We start from the raw sequence: 17,276 nt of genomic DNA, 5'->3' as shown, positions 1-17,276 counted from the left end.
AGAGGGGCAGTCCAGGGGTTGGGGGATGCAGAAAAGTGCCCCAGGATTCTTCTGAGATCACACAGAATGGTCCAGGCCAGGCCACCCCATAACACAGCTGGCACCCCTTCCTAGGGCTAGCCTGTTCCTGGAGTACAGGGAGACCTGCCCCCGGATAGGCTGAAGTGGGATGGGGTCAGGGGGATTCATCCCTTTTTCCTGCTGGGAACTGCAGGTGACCAAGACTGAAGTCCCTGCAGAGAACTAACACACTTGTGACATGGTCCTGAGCTGTGTCGGTTTTCCCTCAGTCTGGTCTGACCACGAGGTTTTGGTTTTATTTTAAATAATAATACCGGTGCCTCCACAAATGCTAATCCAGCTTCACAAACCCCTGTCATCTCCAGCCGGCGGATCAGTGCCAATATCCCCATTTTACAGAAGGGCAAACTGAGACACGGGGGGGAAGCGACTCACCCAAAGTCATGCAGCGAGTTCCTGGTAGAGCCAGGATTAGTACTCCTGACTCCCAGCTATGAGCTCAAACCACTAGGCCACACCCCCTCCTTATGTATCAAGGTTCATGTCGGGGGGGGGGGAGGGAGTTTTCATATGGGGGTGTCGACCAGCCCCCTTCTGACGCCCCCTTCTTCATTGTCTTTCCCTGCAGGCAGTGGATGGAGGGCTGCGCTCCAGCCCAGCTCCTCTCCCTTGAGCCAGTATGAGTTTGACGTCCTCATCTCAGCCGGAGGAGGCAAATTTGTGCCTGAAGGTGAGGGCTGGCCCATGTGCTGCAATAATGTGTCCCCCTCCCCTCTGAGCCTGCCTGGTAATGGGGGTGGGAGGGTGCACGAGGCTGCTGAGCTTCGCATGGCTTGAGCGTGCCAGGGACCGCTCGGTCTCCTCTGTCCTTGGATGTTCCTTCTTGGCCTGGGAAGAGTCTGAAATGCAGCTGGTGGGGGAGACGAGGGAGGGGGAGAAGAGGCCTTGAGACAGCTCGGCTCCTGATAGCCGGCTCTGGTCACGCCACCCGCTGAGGCTTGCCCTGAACATCTGTAGGGCCGTGGCCGCAGGCCTGCCCAGCTGCTGCCTTAAAATGCACGTAGCGTCGTGCAATGGGGCAGTGGGGCGTTCCAGGGCCCGGCCTCCAGCTCTGCATCTTCCCTGATAAAACCGAAGGGGGTGGGACCTCCCTACGTGGGGCACTGTCCCCCCACACCCTATTAGTGCTTCCCTCCCAGTGTCTGCGCCGGACTGGGAGCTCCTGAGGGCAGGGAGTGACTCCCCTCCGCGCTCAGTAATCAAGACATGGTCCTGCCCACCGGCTGCAGATTGCTAGCTCGGCCCTGCCCCACGGACGTGATCCTTGAAGTTGGGGTGATGCAGAGCTGGGGCTTGGTCTGGGCCCTTCTCAAACCCGTCTCCCACTCCCGGCTGGCGCCCTGGTGCTTGCTACAGATGCAGCACACTGGGTGTCGGGCTGGTTCTTGGACCACAAAATAGCAGACAGGGACACTGCACCTCTTGGGGTACATCCTGGCACTCGCCAGCCCGACACGGCCTGTGCTCCTCTTCCTGTCCTGTGGGCTAGGAAGGGCCCCAGCAGGCCTGACGGGAGCGTCCGTGTGTCTGTCCCCAGGGTTCAAGCGGAAGGAGATGCGTGGGAAGCTGGCCATCGGTATCACCACCAACTTTGTCAACCGCCACAGCCGGGCCGAGGTGGAGGTGGCTGAGATCAGCGGCGTGGCCCGTATCTACCACCAGCAGTTCTTCCAGAACCTCTACAACAAAACGGGTCAGCAGGACTTTCCCCCGCCAACTGACCCCCTCCCCTGCCCCATCCCTGGCCTCCAGGGCTGCATCAACCCGCCCTCTGCTGTGCAACGGGTGAAGGGGGGGGAGGTGTCATTCAACAGGCAGCAGGGGTCCCTCCTCAGCAGAGGGTCTGCTCAGAGAAGGGGGCCTTCAGCACTGAGATTAGGGGTTGCTGATGTTTATTACTTGATTTGTGGTAGCATCTGGGAGCCCCAGCTATGGCCCCCTGAGTGCCAGGCGCTGTAAAAACAGAGAGCAAAGAGGCGGTCCCTCCCCCAGGGGCTTCCGGTAGTCATGACCATTTGCTGTCAGCCTGCGCTGTGAAGAGGGAAGGCTGCCAGAGAGGAAAAATACAGTATATAACCTAGCCAACTGCAGAGAGGATGTTAATGGAGGATGGACTGATCCAGAAGTTTATACGGGCAATGGAGTAGATGATTGAGGTCCCTTCCAGCCCTACATTTCTGTGATATGGACAGTAAAAGCATCAAAAGCTATGTTACATTGGAAATGTGTGTGTATATATATATATATATATATATATATATATATATATATATATAAAATAGATATAAACTCTCATGCATCAGGGCACAAGCCAAACACTAACAGCCTGGGGTCAGGAAGAAACTTCCCCAAGGTATGTGTCTATTGTGGGGGTTTTATATTTTCCAGTGAAATAGCCGGTGCTGGCCATTGTCAGAGACCCTGACCCCATAGAGTAGATGGACCCTTGGCCTCGTCCCCCCCCATAACTTTGCAACCCCCTGAGGGGTCCCCACCCCCAGTTTGAGACCTCCCCTGTAGATGGAGCAGGTCGTAGGGCAGTTGCCTGTCCTTGGCCTGCGTTCCCACACCAGCTGTCCCTGCCCAGTTTCAGCTCAACCCACTGTTTATGCCTTTGTCCTGTGCCAGGGATCGACTTGGAAAACATTGTCTACTACAAAGACGACACCCACTATTTTGTCATGACTGCCAAAAAGCAAAGCCTGCTAAAAATGGGCGTCATTTTACAGGTAAGGAGGCTCGTGGGGTCCAGCGGGGGTGTGGGGAGGAGAACGAAGGCAGTGGGCTGTAGGTAGGTAGTGTGTTGAGAACTGAGCTCTGGGAATCTAAATCCTCCACTGAAGTCCAGCCACTTTCCTTCTTCTAGTTGTAATAACAGGCCCAGGGCAGGAAGAGAGACGGGACCAAACAGCGAGTTCACCAGTTTGGGATCCATGTGCCCAGAGTATAGCAACATAAAGTGCGCACACACGTAGCTGTGGTGCATTGTGCTACCATCCTGCCAGGTGGGTTTGTACAGCTCCTGTTGCCGTGGCTCCAGTCCCTCAGCTAGCATGATTACGCCAGTTCAAGTTGCAGTCACACCCAGTCTGGTGCTAGGGGCACGGTGCTCCTGGACTCCTGGAAATACCATTTTTTCAGATGAGACCTAAAATGATGGTCCCGACCATTAAAGCTCTCTGGCACTTCTTGCTGGAGTAGGGGCATCCTGGCAAATTTCCACATGGGTGTTACCTCCGGCTGACCTACGTCCCTCCTTGGGGTTTCAGTGGGATACGTAATAATTCTGTATTTCTTGTTGTTGTGCACTCTTATTCAGCTGCCATGGTCCGCTCCAGAGGTGGCTGCATCTTGATGGGTGGGTGAAGTGATCCCTTTGCTTTACAAACAAATACGCTTTTGGGCACCTGTGCCAGGAGTCCTCCTATGACTCATCCCCTTCCCCCCAACCCCATTCCCCTAGGACAAATCAGACATAGAGAGCCTGCTGTCTGCTCAGAACGTCAACCACGAAGCCCTCCTCAGCTATGCCAAGGAAGCTGCCAATTTCTCCACCAACTACTGTCTCCCTGACTTGGAGTTTGCTCTGAACCACCGGAACCGCCCAGATGTGGACATGTTTGACTTCACCTGCATGAACCGCTCGGAGAACGCGGCCCTGGTGCGCGAGTGCGATGGGGCCCGGCTGCTCATCGGGCTGGTGGGAGACTGTCTGGTGGAGGTCAGTGCCCCCCGAACGAGAGATGAACACGAGTGGGGGCAGGGGGAATGTGCTCTGGCTGGGATCCCTTTGCGGCCTCCACTTGCTAGCTTGCAAAGCTGGAGGCATCTCCTTCCCTGGTAGTGTCCCCTCAGCAGCGCTGCCAGCCGAAGGGCGGAGTTTAATATGCAAACCCTAACTCTGACCTGCCACAGGACCCACTCCCGCTCTGGGCCATGCCTGTGTTTCCCAAATGTGCAGAAAAGGACCCGGGGGCTACAGTGGACAAGAAGCTGGATCTGAGTCAGCAGTGGGCCCTGGTTGCCAAGAAGGCTAATAGCATATTGGGCTGCATTAGTAGGAGCATTGCCAGCAGATCATGGGAAGTGATCATTCCCCTCTGTTCAGCATTGGTGAGGCCGCATTTGGAATATTGGTCCAGTTTTGGGCCCTCCACTACAAAAAGGATGTGGACAAGTTAGAGAGAGTCCAGCGGAGGGCAACAAAAATGATTAGGGGGCTGGAGCACAAGACTTACGAGGAGAGGCTGAGGAAACTGGGCTTGTTCAGTCTGTAGAAGAGAAGAATGAGGGGGGATTTGATAGCAGCCTTCGACTACCCAAAGGGGGGTTCCAGGGAGGATGGAGCTAGGCTGTTCTCAGTGGTGGCAGATGACAGAACTAGGAGTAATGGTCTCAAGTTGCAGTGAGGGAGGTCTAGGTTGGATATTAGGGAAAACTTTTTCCTGGGCGGGTGGTGAAGCACTGGAATGGGTTACCTAGGGAGGTGGTGGAATCTCCATCCTTAGAGGTTTTTAAGGCCCAGCTTGACAAAGCCCTGGCTGGGATTATTTAGCTGAGGTTAGTCCTGCTTTGAGCAGGGGGTTGGACTAGATACCTCCTGAGGCCCCTTCCAACCCTAATATTCTATGATTCTTCCCCTAGCCGAGACAGCACCTTTAAACATGTGCTGTAGAAATGCCCAAACTGGGGCAGCCCGGCAGTGTTGGGAACATGCCAGGAGCCCAAGAGCGGCTCCTGGTTAAGGCTACATCTGCACCGTGAGCTAGGGGTGGGATTCCCCTGTTCATGTCATTGAGCTAGCGCGAGTACAAACAGCAGCATAACTGCAGTACCATGGGTAGCAGCAGGGTAAGCACGGCTTACCCGGGCCAAGTATGTAGCCATGCGTTTCAAGCGAGTTTATGGTTGGCCTGGCCATGCTGTGCTCTGCTGCTGCTACTTGTGCTGCCCTGACTAGGCTCAATGAAAGCTAGCTTGAGTATGTGCACGCCAGCAGGGGAGTCACACCCCTCGCTTGCAGCGGAGATGTCGCCTTCTAAAGCATGGAGCTTGTTAATGCTGAATTGGGAGGGGGTTGAGTAGTAGTTAGAGCAAGGGCTGAGCGTCGGAACGTCTGGGTTCTGTCCTGACACTGACTCGTTACGTAATGTTCACCACTACGTGCCTCAGTTTCCCTATCTGTTGAACTGGGATAATGACCACCCCTGTGGGGCTGAGCAGGTGCGATAACGTGTGCCGTGCTGAGAGATCTCTAGCAAAAAACACTGCCTATGTGCAAAGGATGACTGGATACCGAAGGGCTGGGATTACAGGCCCCAGCATAATTCCATGGTCTCCAGCCACTCCGATCAAGGGGACGTGTTACACGCTGGAGCCTGGGGGTCCCTGCAAGCTGCGTCTTGTAGTGGAGATGCACCTGGCCCTGCGTCACATGGCAGCATCCCCCCAGGGTATGGCCAGGCCTCATATAACTAGGCAGCTCCACACAGGGGCGTGTTTGGGTGTCTCAAGTAAGTTTTTCCTTCTCTGAGCCATGCCCCGCCCCGGGCTCCTCTGTGTCTCTGAGCTGGCTGGGATGAATGCTGTCTCTGGATTATTTGGGCCGAGGGTCGCCCTTCTGGCCAGCCATGGAGAAATCTGACTCTCCTCTAATCTCTCCCCTTTGTTTGTTCCCTAGCCTGAGGTCCCAACCTATGTGTGGGCCCCATCGCTTTATCCCCGGCCCTCCACTAAAGCAGCCCTTTGTCTGGGAGCTCAGCTCCCCGGCTGACCCCCAGGCTACGGTTTTTTAGAGGTTGGTGGGGGGGGTAAGAAGGGGAGAGGCTTAGCAGGAGAACCCCCCAAAGGAGTGCTCCCCTCTGCTGACATGCAGCTCTGGCTTCCTCCACTGGCAGCTGCTCAGCAGGGCAGCAGCTGTATGAGTGCTGAGCGCCGTGTGAGAACCATCCCGGGTGGTTCCTCATCACAGCACTGACCTTCCGGACTGAAGGAGAGAGTGGCTTCTTGCAAGCACAATCACGCTCAAAGCTGGAGGCTGTTGTGTTCCAGGACTCTGAAAACCCTCCCCTAAGGTTACTGAACACCTGTGCAGCTCACACCCCCTCCCCTTTCTCTGTCTCTTGTTTTCTAGCCGTTTTGGCCGCTGGGCACCGGAGTGGCACGGGGCTTTTTGGCCTCCTTCGACGCTGCCTGGATGGTGAAGCGATGGGCAGCAGGGACTTCCCCACTGGACATTCTGGCTGAGAGGTGAGGACTCAAATTTATGAGTATGTTGAACAGCACAGGTCCTAGTACAGATCCTTGGGGGACACCACTATTTACTTTTCTCCATTGTGAAAACTGACCATTTATTGCCACCCTTTGTTGTCTAGCTTTTAACCAGTTACTGATCCAGGAGAGGACATTCCCTTTTACCCCATGAAAGCTTACTTTGTTTAAGAGCCTTTGGCAAGGGACCTTGTCAAAAGCTTTCTGAAAGTACAAGTACACTATCTCTACTAGATCAGCCTTGTCTACATGTTTGATGACCCCCTCAGAGAATTCTAATAGATTGGTGAGGCATGATTTCCCTTTACAAAAGCAGTGTTGACTCTTCCCCAACATATTGTATTTATCTGTGTGTCTGATAATTGTGTTCTTTACTATATTTTCAACCAAATTGCCTGGTACTGAAGTGACGCTTACTGGCCTGCAATTGCTGGGATTGCCCCATACGCCTTTTAAAAAAAATCAGCATTACATTAGCTATCCTCCAGTCATCAGAAGAGGCTGATTTAAGTGATATGTGACATACCACAGCTAGTAGATCTGCAATTTCATATCTGAATTTCTTCAGAACTCTTGGGTGAATGCCATCTGGTCCTGGTGATTTATTACTGTTTAATTTATCAACTTGTTCCAAAACCTGATTAATCTGCAGCAGTTCTTCAGATTTGTCACCTACAAAGAATTGCTCAGGTGTGGGAATCTCCCCCACATCCTCTGCAGTGAAGACCGGTGCAAAGAATTCATTAGTTTCTCTACAACAACTTTGTCTTCCCTGAGTGCTCCTTTAGCACCTGGATGGTCCAGTGGCCCCACTGACAGTTTGGCAGGCTTCCTGCTTCGGATGGATTTCAAGCAATTTGCTGTTAGTTTTTGTGTCTTTAGCTAGTTGCTCTTCAAATTCTCTCTTGGCCTGTCTAATGACGCTTTTACACTTGCCTTGCCAAAGTTTACGCTCCTTTCTGTTTTCCTCTTCTGAACCCTCCCTTCTTTATCTTCCTCACTTTTGAGCTCAGCGGAGGAGGAACATCCATGTTTAACCCCGAACGTTTCCTCTGCGCAGGGAGAGCATCTACCAGCAGCTGTCTCAAACATCCCCTGACAACACCAACAAGAACATCAGCCAGTACAGCATTGACCCTACCACTCGCTACCCCAACATCAACCTCCAAGCCATAAAGCCCAATCAGGTAACTTGGCCAGGCCACGCAGAGATCCCACCCTGCCACGGCTCCTTGCGACTGGTGTCACAAACAGCAGCCCTTGCTCTTAAAGCCATTTCTTTCTCCCTGCCTGGTTTGTTGCCTCGGCAAAAGGATAATTGTGTCCACTTGGCCGACATGGCGCTGGCTTTGTACTCCCGGGTATTGAGCATGCAGTGAGGTCTCTGCCCCATTCTCACAGAAGTAGCGGGATGGTTCAAACTGGAACCCCCACCCCACGCTGATTCAACCCGACTGTTGCAGTGTGCCCCGGGACGGGGCAGTGGGGTGTACATTCGCCCAGTTTTAGAGCGGGTGGGTAATACAGGAATGAACTGCAAAGCTGCAGGGACTATCCATGACGCAGCTGACTGTGCAGCCCCAATGAGCAAACAAATGCGACCGCCTCTGGGGAAGAGCCAGCAGTGATTTGAACAGGTCGCTAGCCATCTTGGTCTCAGAAGGAGGGAGGCCATGGCTGGGGGAGCTGAGCTTCTCGTGTTCCCTCTATTGGGGTTTTGGCCTCCCTTCCCCAGGAACGGATGCCTTTCCCCCGCGGATTGCGTTACCGCTGCTGTCCTGCAGTGTCAGTAACTGGCTCTCGGGGTGTTTCTCTCTGCAGGTCCGGGACCTGTACGTGCTGGGGACGGTTGAGATCGACCATAAGATGAACAACAGTCACGACAGCACAGGCAAGTCTGGAGGGCCCCACGCCTGGGGGTCCAGCTGCATGGTTCCCCCGGCAGACCTGCCTTCCACCCCTGCGCGTGTGCCACCCTCCTCAGCCCACAGAACCAGTGGCTGGTGGAAGCTTCCCCTGCCACCCAGCATCTTTGCTGGGTCCCTGCTTGAATTTGCTCCCATCAGAGCCACCTCCCCCCACTTCTGGTTTTCCACCCCCTTTCTCCACTTACACCCGAGGCAAGTGTGTTTGGGCGAGCAGCAGGGGGCGATGGGACCTGTCTGACCCCGAAGCATGCGTGAAAAAGGCAGGGCTTTCCCGTGAACCTATGAAGCCAGCCACGACTTCCCTGCTTCCCCGCTCTCCACCCTGCTCTGGCACCTGTTTGCCAGCTGCTGCCCTTTGTCCTCTATTTCCAGTGGGGAGATCAGAGCCGTGCTAGCTCCCCGCTGAATCTCCTTCTTCCTGCTTTGCTGTGGACACTGCCGTCCCTGCTATTTATTGTGACTCATGCTCAGGGCTTTGCAGAGGGCATGGAAGCCTGCAGTTGAAACCAGGCAGATGCAAGTCGACTGGTGACTGGAGGAGGTGGGAGCAGAGACACTCATAATCGGTGGGGGGTGGAAGCGTTTAGGAGAGGCTGGCTTTACAGCTGTGGGCAACCTGTCTCCAGGAAATGACCAACAGGCTAGATCTCCCAGTGCTGAGCCAGGTGTTAGCCCTGCTGTCCGGTCTGAAGTCCATAATACTTATATTATGCCTAGGAATCCAAATCAAAGTACACACAAGTACCAGAAGGGACAGTCTCTGCCCTAGGGAGCTCACATCTAGGGGTTGGACAGGAAGGAACAGGTGGGTGAGACAGCGTTGCATGCTACCTGCCCCAAACTCTTCCCATCACGTTAGAGCAGATGTTCTTCATGCCTTGAGCGTGTCAAGCAACTGCAGTGTTCCACCCCAGCCATGACTGCAGCTCTGGGCAGGGGTCTCTGTCCAGAGCTTGTTCGCTGCGGTGTGATGGTGAGATGGAAGGAGCACTATAAATACCAGTTCTGGTAGATCAATTATAGCACACTCCCCTTCTGGCCTGGCTGGACTGGGAGGTTCTAGCAGCAGCGTCTGAGCAGTCCATGAAGTCGAGACCTTGGAGGACAAATCCCGCAGTGAGAGCCGGGTGGGGAGAAGACTCCTCCTCTGGGAAGAGATTTTGTTTTGGATGCGTGAAGACAAAATTGTGCCCTTGAGAACTCTGGGTGCGATTCTGGGCCCGCTGCATCGCTGTCATTGATTCAAGTGGCGCGGATCAACTTCTTTGTAAACGAGGGATAAAAATCTCCCGGGGGCCGAGATGGCTCAGCAGCGTAAGGGGCAGAGCGCGAACCCCAGGAAGGCAGGGCCGTTTCTTTTTCCTACAACGCCCCTCTCCCACAGATACGCACCATTCACTCCTCCCTCCCCACCTCGGTACATAAATAGCTGGACAGCCACATCTGGTGCCTTCAGGGTTGAAGCTGTTTGGGGCCGGGCCTGTTAGACCTGGCACAGCCCCCGGTGCGCACCACGCTGTGCACACACCACGTACATTTATCCAGTTAAATACTGACGTGTCTTTTGTTGCATTGTCTGGCAATCAACTTTCTTTTCAGTAAGTGGGAAAGCGACAGACATCTGTCTCCTGAGCTTTTATTCTGCCTGTTGTCAGGCACGTCTATGCCCGGCTTGTATACATCCCCTGCATCCTCTGTGCCACCCTCTGCTCCATGTTCTGTGGCCCACCCGCTGGGCAGAAGTGGGGCTGCCCAGAGGCCCTCCACGGACGTGATGTGTAGATTTCCCAGCTCTAATCCCCTGGCTGCTCTTTTTGCAGCCGTGCCCCCTCCGTCCCAGACCGTGCCTGCGTCCAGCCCCATGCCCTTACGCACGTTGTGCTCTCTCCCCTCTAGACGTCGGCAGGGCCTACGAGTCACTCCTGAGCTGGTGCCAGACCCACACGGCGGGTTACCGCGGCGTCGTGGTGACGGACTTCACGCACTCCTGGAAAAGCGGCTTGGCCCTGTGCGCCCTCATCCACTGCTTCCGACCCGACCTCCTGTAAGGCTCCACCCTGTCCCGATGGCCTGGGGACCTCGAGGGGGGGAAGGGGGCTGGGCACATGTGTGTCCCTGCGGTGCAGGCGGGATGGCTGCTGCTGGTAATTCCTCGGTGCTGGTTTGGGGGCGGATGATGTGTGTTGCGTGGCGGACGGATAGTGCTTCTTTCTACCCAGGGTTTTAGTGCCTCCTCCCGCCACCTGACCTTTGCTCCCCCAGCCTTGCTGAAAGTTGCAATATTTGATCCACTGGATGACCCCCTGTGTGCTGCCCAGTGCTGAATGCTGCTTCTTCCACCTAGGCTACTTCTAGTGTTGTCAGTGTAGGGCCACCCCAGGGACCTGGGCAGGGGGCAGGAATGCAGCTGCCTAAATCTTATATGGCTGAGTCGGTTCCTTCACCGGGCGAGGAGGGGGACAGAGTCTGAGCAGAGTCTGATGCGACAGCCCTGGTTTTCCCTTCCCCTTAGACGAGCCAGGCTGGGGGTTTGATGACCGCTCAGCCAGCCTGATGCCCCGTTTCTATCCCTAGAGATTTCAACTCCCTGGACCAGCACAGTCCCATCGAGAATTACCAGCTGGCCTTGGACATAGCCGAGCAGGAGCTGGGCATCCCGCCCGTCCTCTCCAGCACCGAAATGGCCTCTGTGTCTGAGCCCAACCAGCTCGGCCTGATCACCTACCTGAGCCAGTTCTATGAAGCCTTCAAGCCTTCTGCAGGTGAGACTCCTCAGGGCTGGATTTCTGGGGGTGTCTGCTCCCGGCCCTGTGCCTGCCCTCTCCCAGTCAGTGGGGGGAAGGACCGGGGGACACTAGCCCAGATGCTGGAATTGGCTGCTGAGCATGCAGGGGACTCGCTGGTTCTAAACTTGACAGCAAGGATCATTGAGTTGGTTTTCGCTGTCTCGATTTGAGTTTCCCCCAACCTCGGGGGCTCGTGTGACCCATGGGGCCCCCCCGCCCTACCCAGACAGAGGAGGAGCCATTGGAGGTATCACCGTGTTTTGGGGGGGCTGGGTGAAGGGGTCCTTTTGCCTCTCAATTGGAACCTCCAGGCCCTGCGAGGTGGACGCCTCTCTTGCGGCTGGAGAGGGGTGGGGGCCAGCCAGGGACGTTCTGGACCTGCAGAAGCGGCCCTGCAGAGCGTTCGCGCCCCGGGCAGGCTGTTATCGTCAGCGTGCTCACCATCCTATGGAGCGAGATCCAGACTTGAACCCTGGCCACAGCTGTGCTGGCAGGGAGCCCGGGTGTCAAACGGAGGGACCTAACCAGAACGCACAGCTCCCGCATCTGGAAGGTTCCTCGGAAAGTTCGAAGGCTGCTCCTTTGCCGGCTGAGAGGGCACACGCTCCCTTTCCACAGCGTCCTGCCGAGGTCGGGGATCAAACTCAGCCTCCTCAGCCCACCCGTGCGCCAGCTGCTCGGCTGGGCCTAGGTCTTGTCACGAGCCTGTGTTCTCTCTCCTGCAGCACCACGGGAGACAGCGAGAAGGCTGTCGACTCCTCTGGGCACCCGGGGAGCCATCCTCTTCCTCAGCAAGCTCCAGAAGAGTCTGAGTCTGACACGCAAGCGCACCCAGGTAAATGCGCCGAGTGTCTCGCGCTGCGTGGCGGGTGGTGGGAGCCAGGGCTGCCCCTTGTCTACGGCCCAGGCACTCATGAGGACCGGGACCAGGTGTCTGACATGCCGAGCCAACCCACTGCCTGGTAATACAAATGCCTGCAGCTGGCTCTGGTGAGCTGATGCCTTTCCCTCCTGGAGCTGCCACGTGGGTGCAGGGGGACCCTAATGGCAAGAGGGGAGCAGAGGAACGTATGAGGCTCTGCCATAGGCCCCGAGTGTCCTGTTGCCATGGCTTCTCGCTCAAGGCGCCCCCATCTGTGATTGCAGGAGAGTGCCCGGAAGGACACTGAGACCAAAAGGACCAGGAGAGAAGCAGCGGTGAGTTTCCCTGCTTTCCGAAGCACGTGTGGCTTAGGAACTAGACCATGGGGATGTCGTAGGCGAAACCTGGGCTCCTGGGCTTGGTGGGGCTCACCGTGCCGTGGGGCAGCAGGCTGCGTCCCAGCCCTGCGGGGAGTGTGACTGGAGGGAGTGGAGGGGGCAGTGATGCGTGCCGTGGGAGCCTGTGTCCAGGCATAGGCGAGTGATCTGATATCTAGGCAGCACTGAAATCTGCATCAGTCAATTTCCGCGCCTTCTCTGGAGCCGTTGCACCAGACTCCCAAAGGGCAGGTGGGCGTTTGCAGTGTGTGGGCGAGCAGGATGCTTTGAGGCCAGTGGCTGTGCGGGGAGCGTGTGTGCAATGTTTGGACAGATCAGATCCTGGCTGACAGATCGTGCACACACGTGTGCAGGCTACAAGCCATTTCTGGGCCAAGGACACGCATGTAAGGGTGCTGGCATCTGTGAGAACTGAAGAGCCCTGCAGAGCCGCTGGTCTGCTCGCTGGCCATAGTCACGCATTTAGATTTCCCCTCTGGCATTGCTGTATAGCTGGAATCAGGCTTGGAAGGCGACTTGTCCATTGCTGACCTGGGCTCGGAGACTAACTGCCAGGAGAAGCCTCAAACCGTGGAGACCAACGCTTCCGATTCCACCCTGGGCAGGAGGCAGGTTAGTCTCTGCTTCCTGGCAACCGACTCGGTCACCCCAGCAGGCGTGAAGAGGCGGGCGGCCAGACGTCTCCTGCGTTTGCTGTGACGGTGGCGGCTGGGCTTGCGGGGAAAGTCCTAGTCCACTTTAAAGAGCTTCAGCATGGATGCTGAGGCCAGGGGCCATCTCCCTGTACTGCTGGCTTGAATCCACACCAGACTGGCAGTGCCTGGAGTATTGAGAGGAGCCGAGTGGCTGTAGCTCTGCTGTGTGCGAGGGTGTGTCTTCACGGGAGGTGTGAATTCCGGCATGAGGAGACGTACCCGCTGGAGCTGTGCTTGTGCTGGCGTGCTAAAAATAGAGGATCACTGCAGCGGCGCACGCGGCGGGAGGGGCTCGCTGCCTGGGTATGTGCCAAGAGGCTCAGATGGGAACATACCCGGGGTGGCAGGCCTGTTGCACCAGCAGGGCTACGCTCTGTTTTTAGCGCTAGCCCGAGTACGGCTCCTCTAGCTGGAATTTACACGTACCGCCCCAGTGCAGATGGACCCTTAGTGCCAGGCAATGGGGGGGACTGTCTGTAGTGTTGAGCCTACCGGAGGGTCGGGGGGACAGGGTAATGCTTGCAGGGACCTCTCTAAGCAGATCGGGGTGCGTGAGTAGCTCAGGATCTTTGGCAGCTGCACAGATTGCCCGGCCCCAAGCCTGTCTGGCTTCCTCTGCAGAGCTCATCCGTCTCCTCCATGGAGAGCAGCGACGCCTGTTACCTCTGTGGCAAGCGGGTGTACATCCTGGAGCGGGTCAGCGCTGAGGGGCACTTCTTCCACCGAGGCTGCTTCCAGTGTCACCAGTGTGGAGCCACGCTGCGCCTGGGGGACTTTGCCTTCGACGAAGATGACGGTGGGTCCCGGGAACGGGGTGGGTACAGAGACAAGCACTAGAAACTACAGGCCAGGGGCAGTCTGAGCTTCATGACCCAGCAAGGCAGCTTCTAGAGCTGCCTTGTAACAAGCCCTGCAGGTCTTGAGTCAGTTGAGCCCACCTACAGTGCTCTTCAGTAGGGTTACTGCCCCGATTTCCCATCATGTGCCCTGTGCCAGCTGGCGGCTGTGTTGTATGTAGGCTTCTTTTTGAGAAGGGAGATGTCATAGAAATGATAGATGGCTATTTAATGCCCTGCTTGCCTGGATTTTTGTCTTCAGCTCTTTCCCCATCCGCCCAGCCCCATTCAAATGGAGAGTGTGTGTGTGTGTGTGTGTGTGTGTGTGTGTGTGTGTGAGAGAGAGAGAGAGAGCACTGATCAGGAGCCAGTCCCCACACTCCATGCTTTTGTGACAGAATTGTATGAGCCGTGCAAGCCATCAAGTAGCAATGAAGGATGCTCACGATCTCCCTGTATTCATGGGATGCAGAGTGGGAAGGTGTTTTTAAATAAAACGAGGCCTCCATCCTCTAATGTTCTGCCTAGTTTAAAATCCCAGGGAATAGGTCTAGTACTCACCGAATTTCATTAACTCGCTAAATTATTCATGATGGCAGAGCCCCAGCAATTCCGTGCAGGATATTGTGTATGGCACTGGGCCCCAGTGCCACAGCAGTGCAAAAATTCACGTCACGGGCAACGATCAGCTATGGGGAGGAAGGCCTGAGTTAAAGAGCAGGGCAGCGACCAGTAAGAAATGCAGGACTTCAGTCTCCCAATTCCATTAGGTTTACGACCTGTTTTAAAGTGGGAAGTGTCAACTTAAATTCACCAATACCTTTACCTATGTTCCTGAGAACTTTTGGCTTTTAAAAAGGAAGAAAACTTTAAAATCCAGTCTCCCTGTCCCTTTTCCTGATGGTTTGTTTCCTCTTTGCATTTCTTGCAGCCTGGCCAATGAAAACCAGCCAATGTCAATTTCCTTTTTGTTTTATTAGAGTATATCTATATTGCGAGAAAAGGTGGGTTCTTTAACTCAGCTAAAAAGAGCAGTGAAGATGCAGCAGTTTGGCTCTTAGCTCAGGTTAGCAGCTCAGGTTAAAGCTTATAGGGCAGTCTGGGGTTGAATTTGAAATGCTAACCTGAGTTAAGAGCCGAGTTGCTGTGTCCGCGTTGCAATTTTGACCCGAGTTAGGTGACCCGAGTTAAGAATACATTTTTTTTTTTGGGCAGTGTAGACAAATCCTTTGTCAGCCATTCCTCGCCAGGTTTTTCACCACGCACGATATTTGCGTGTCAAACAACGGCAGGGGGATGTTTGCTTAAAAACAACTGTTTTCAGTAGAAAACAATTTAAAGACCAACCACATGGGAACATTTCTGCTGGCTGCAGGGTTTATAAAAGCTGCTTTTGTGTGTTTAATTTAGTTACTTTCTGGATAACCAGAATTGCTGGAAGGACACGTTGTTTTCCTCCATAAGGATTGAGACAGTAACAAAGACAGAAGAATACAGCAGAGCTGAGGCAGTGCGGGAGGGGAGCTGCAGTAAGCAGACGAATCCTGATTAGAAAAGTTGTACGACTGATATATACTATTTTATATATTTAATCCATTTCAATACCTCTTTCCTATCTTCCCTCAGGTTCCATTGTTAATCTAATACAGGCTGGAGGTTACTCCATTGCTCTTAAAACTTTTATTCCGATCCGCTCCAGGTGGTGGTTGTTATTGCAACCCCTACCCTACCCTTACTCCTCGGTTTTGATTATTTATTATTTGTATGGCTGTAGTGCCTGGGAGCCCAGTCATGTCCCAGGACCCCATTGTGCTAGGCGCTGTACGAACACAGAACAGAGAGACAGATTGTAAGCTCCTTGGGACAGGGATTCAGTATAAGATGCGGGACAACAGATGGACGGAGACAGATGGGGGAGTTCAAGAGAACAATGAGACGCTGGTGGCCATTGGGGAAGGCAGTGGTCTCTGCACACCAAGTCGTCCCATTGAACTCAATGGTGCTGCTGCTTGGGGTGGAAGGCAAGGAAGGGTAGCAGAGGAATCTGATCCGTAGTGATGAGACCAGGGACTGAGTATGAGTTGGCAACATCCCCTTGAATCTTCTACAACGCTCTCTGGTCTTCCCCCTCCAGGACAGTTCTACTGCATGCTGCACTATTCCACCCCCCCCAGTGTGGACGTGCCGACCAGCGTGCCCCCCGCCGCACCACGGGTGGTAAGTGGGACCCCGCTGCACCTGCACCACTGGGGATGTGTCCAGCGCTGGCTGGCTGGGCCCGTCCCAGTAGATTTAGCCTGTCCAGTAGCAAACCAGTAACTGGAATCTGGGCTGACCCGGTAACCAGCTAGCAAATGCGGTTGCCCATGGCTGCTTCCCAGCCACGCAGCTGCAGTTCAAACCCTCTGCGTTTGGTCCCTGCTAGGATCCCTCCCAGAGTGCCCCATTGTGCTCTCCTGACTCCAGCAGCCTGGCCTTGGCCACTGGGGCAGCGAAGCTGAGTGTGGATTCTGATTGGCAGGGCCGTCCTGGGAGCCCGTCCTCCTTCCGGGATCAGCTGGCAGCAGATCAGCCTTCAGAGCCCTGGGAAGGAGCTGGAGGAGCGGAGGAGGGCAAAGTCCCAGCCAGAGAGGACAGAGGCTCTGGCACAGCAGACATGCAGCAACCTGCCGCTCGGCCCCACACTGTGCTGGAGGAGAACGTGGGAAGGCCCGTCTCCTCCGGCGTGGCAGGCAGGATCCAGCCTGAGAAGCCTGGGGCTGACCTAGGAAATTGGGCCGACAGCCCGTCTCAGCGAGAGGAACAGAGTCTCCGTGAACATGGCACCTCGGGCGCGGCACTGCCGCTATCCAGCCCAGACCCTCAGCCTCCAGAAGAGGGGCCCGCAGCCCCAGACTTCAGGCAGGAGGAGGAGGAGGAGGGGGAAGACACTGGGAAGAGGAAGAAAATTCAGCTGTCACTCTTGGAAAAGCTCCAGCTGTCCACGCTAAGCCTGACCTCAGAAGCGGAGACCAAGAGCCAGGGGGGCCCTTGGCAGCGTGAGGCGGGCTCAGAGCCATTCCCAAGCGCTGCCCCAGCGAAGGACCCCGGTGCCCCTGAGAGAGGACAGGTCTTCTGGGTTGAGCCCGGATTCAGCGAGGAGGCCAAAGGTAACTGCAGTCTCTGAATCTCTGGTGCAGCTGAGTCCTCAGTTTCCTAGCCACGCTGTGAACTACCCTCCCTCCTGTCCCGTTACCCACACACTAGGGCACCCACCTTCTCCCAATCCGTAGGGCTCCAGGCGTAACCCGGTTCATTTAGGCACCCCACCCATTCCCAGTTCACAGGACTCGGGGTGAAACTAACCTGGTTAATATAAGTACCCTCCCCCTTTCCCAAATTCGTAGGGCTCCAGGTGTATACTACTGTGGGTTTGCAGGA

At 55.3% G+C, this 17,276-nt stretch overlaps 1 protein-coding gene across 1 annotated transcript in view; it reads left to right on the top strand.

Annotated features, from left to right (window-relative positions):
* MICAL1 (microtubule associated monooxygenase, calponin and LIM domain containing 1) overlaps positions 1-17,276 on the top strand; it is a 41,570-nt gene that overhangs the window by 16,695 nt on the left and 7,599 nt on the right. Inside the window, exons 5-19 of the mRNA XM_067531476.1 lie at positions 650-751; positions 1,619-1,774; positions 2,710-2,810; positions 3,545-3,802; positions 6,215-6,330; positions 7,412-7,538; positions 8,173-8,242; positions 10,176-10,323; positions 10,854-11,041; positions 11,791-11,900; positions 12,212-12,262; positions 12,818-12,937; positions 13,642-13,816; positions 15,991-16,073; positions 16,378-17,005. Coding sequence (XP_067387577.1) covers positions 650-751; positions 1,619-1,774; positions 2,710-2,810; positions 3,545-3,802; positions 6,215-6,330; positions 7,412-7,538; positions 8,173-8,242; positions 10,176-10,323; positions 10,854-11,041; positions 11,791-11,900; positions 12,212-12,262; positions 12,818-12,937; positions 13,642-13,816; positions 15,991-16,073; positions 16,378-17,005 — 2,433 coding nt within the window. The remainder of the gene's footprint in view (positions 1-649; positions 752-1,618; positions 1,775-2,709; positions 2,811-3,544; positions 3,803-6,214; positions 6,331-7,411; positions 7,539-8,172; positions 8,243-10,175; positions 10,324-10,853; positions 11,042-11,790; positions 11,901-12,211; positions 12,263-12,817; positions 12,938-13,641; positions 13,817-15,990; positions 16,074-16,377; positions 17,006-17,276) is intronic.

Source organism: Emydura macquarii, unplaced genomic scaffold (assembly GCF_026122565.2).
Source record: "Emydura macquarii macquarii isolate MOO-44397 ecotype Brisbane River unplaced genomic scaffold, CSIRO-AGI_Emac_v2 contig_3220, whole genome shotgun sequence".
Taxonomy (NCBI): domain Eukaryota; kingdom Metazoa; phylum Chordata; order Testudines; family Chelidae; genus Emydura; species Emydura macquarii.
The sequence above is the reverse complement of the archived record's forward strand: the minus strand, read 5'-3'. Positions and strand labels throughout refer to the sequence as shown.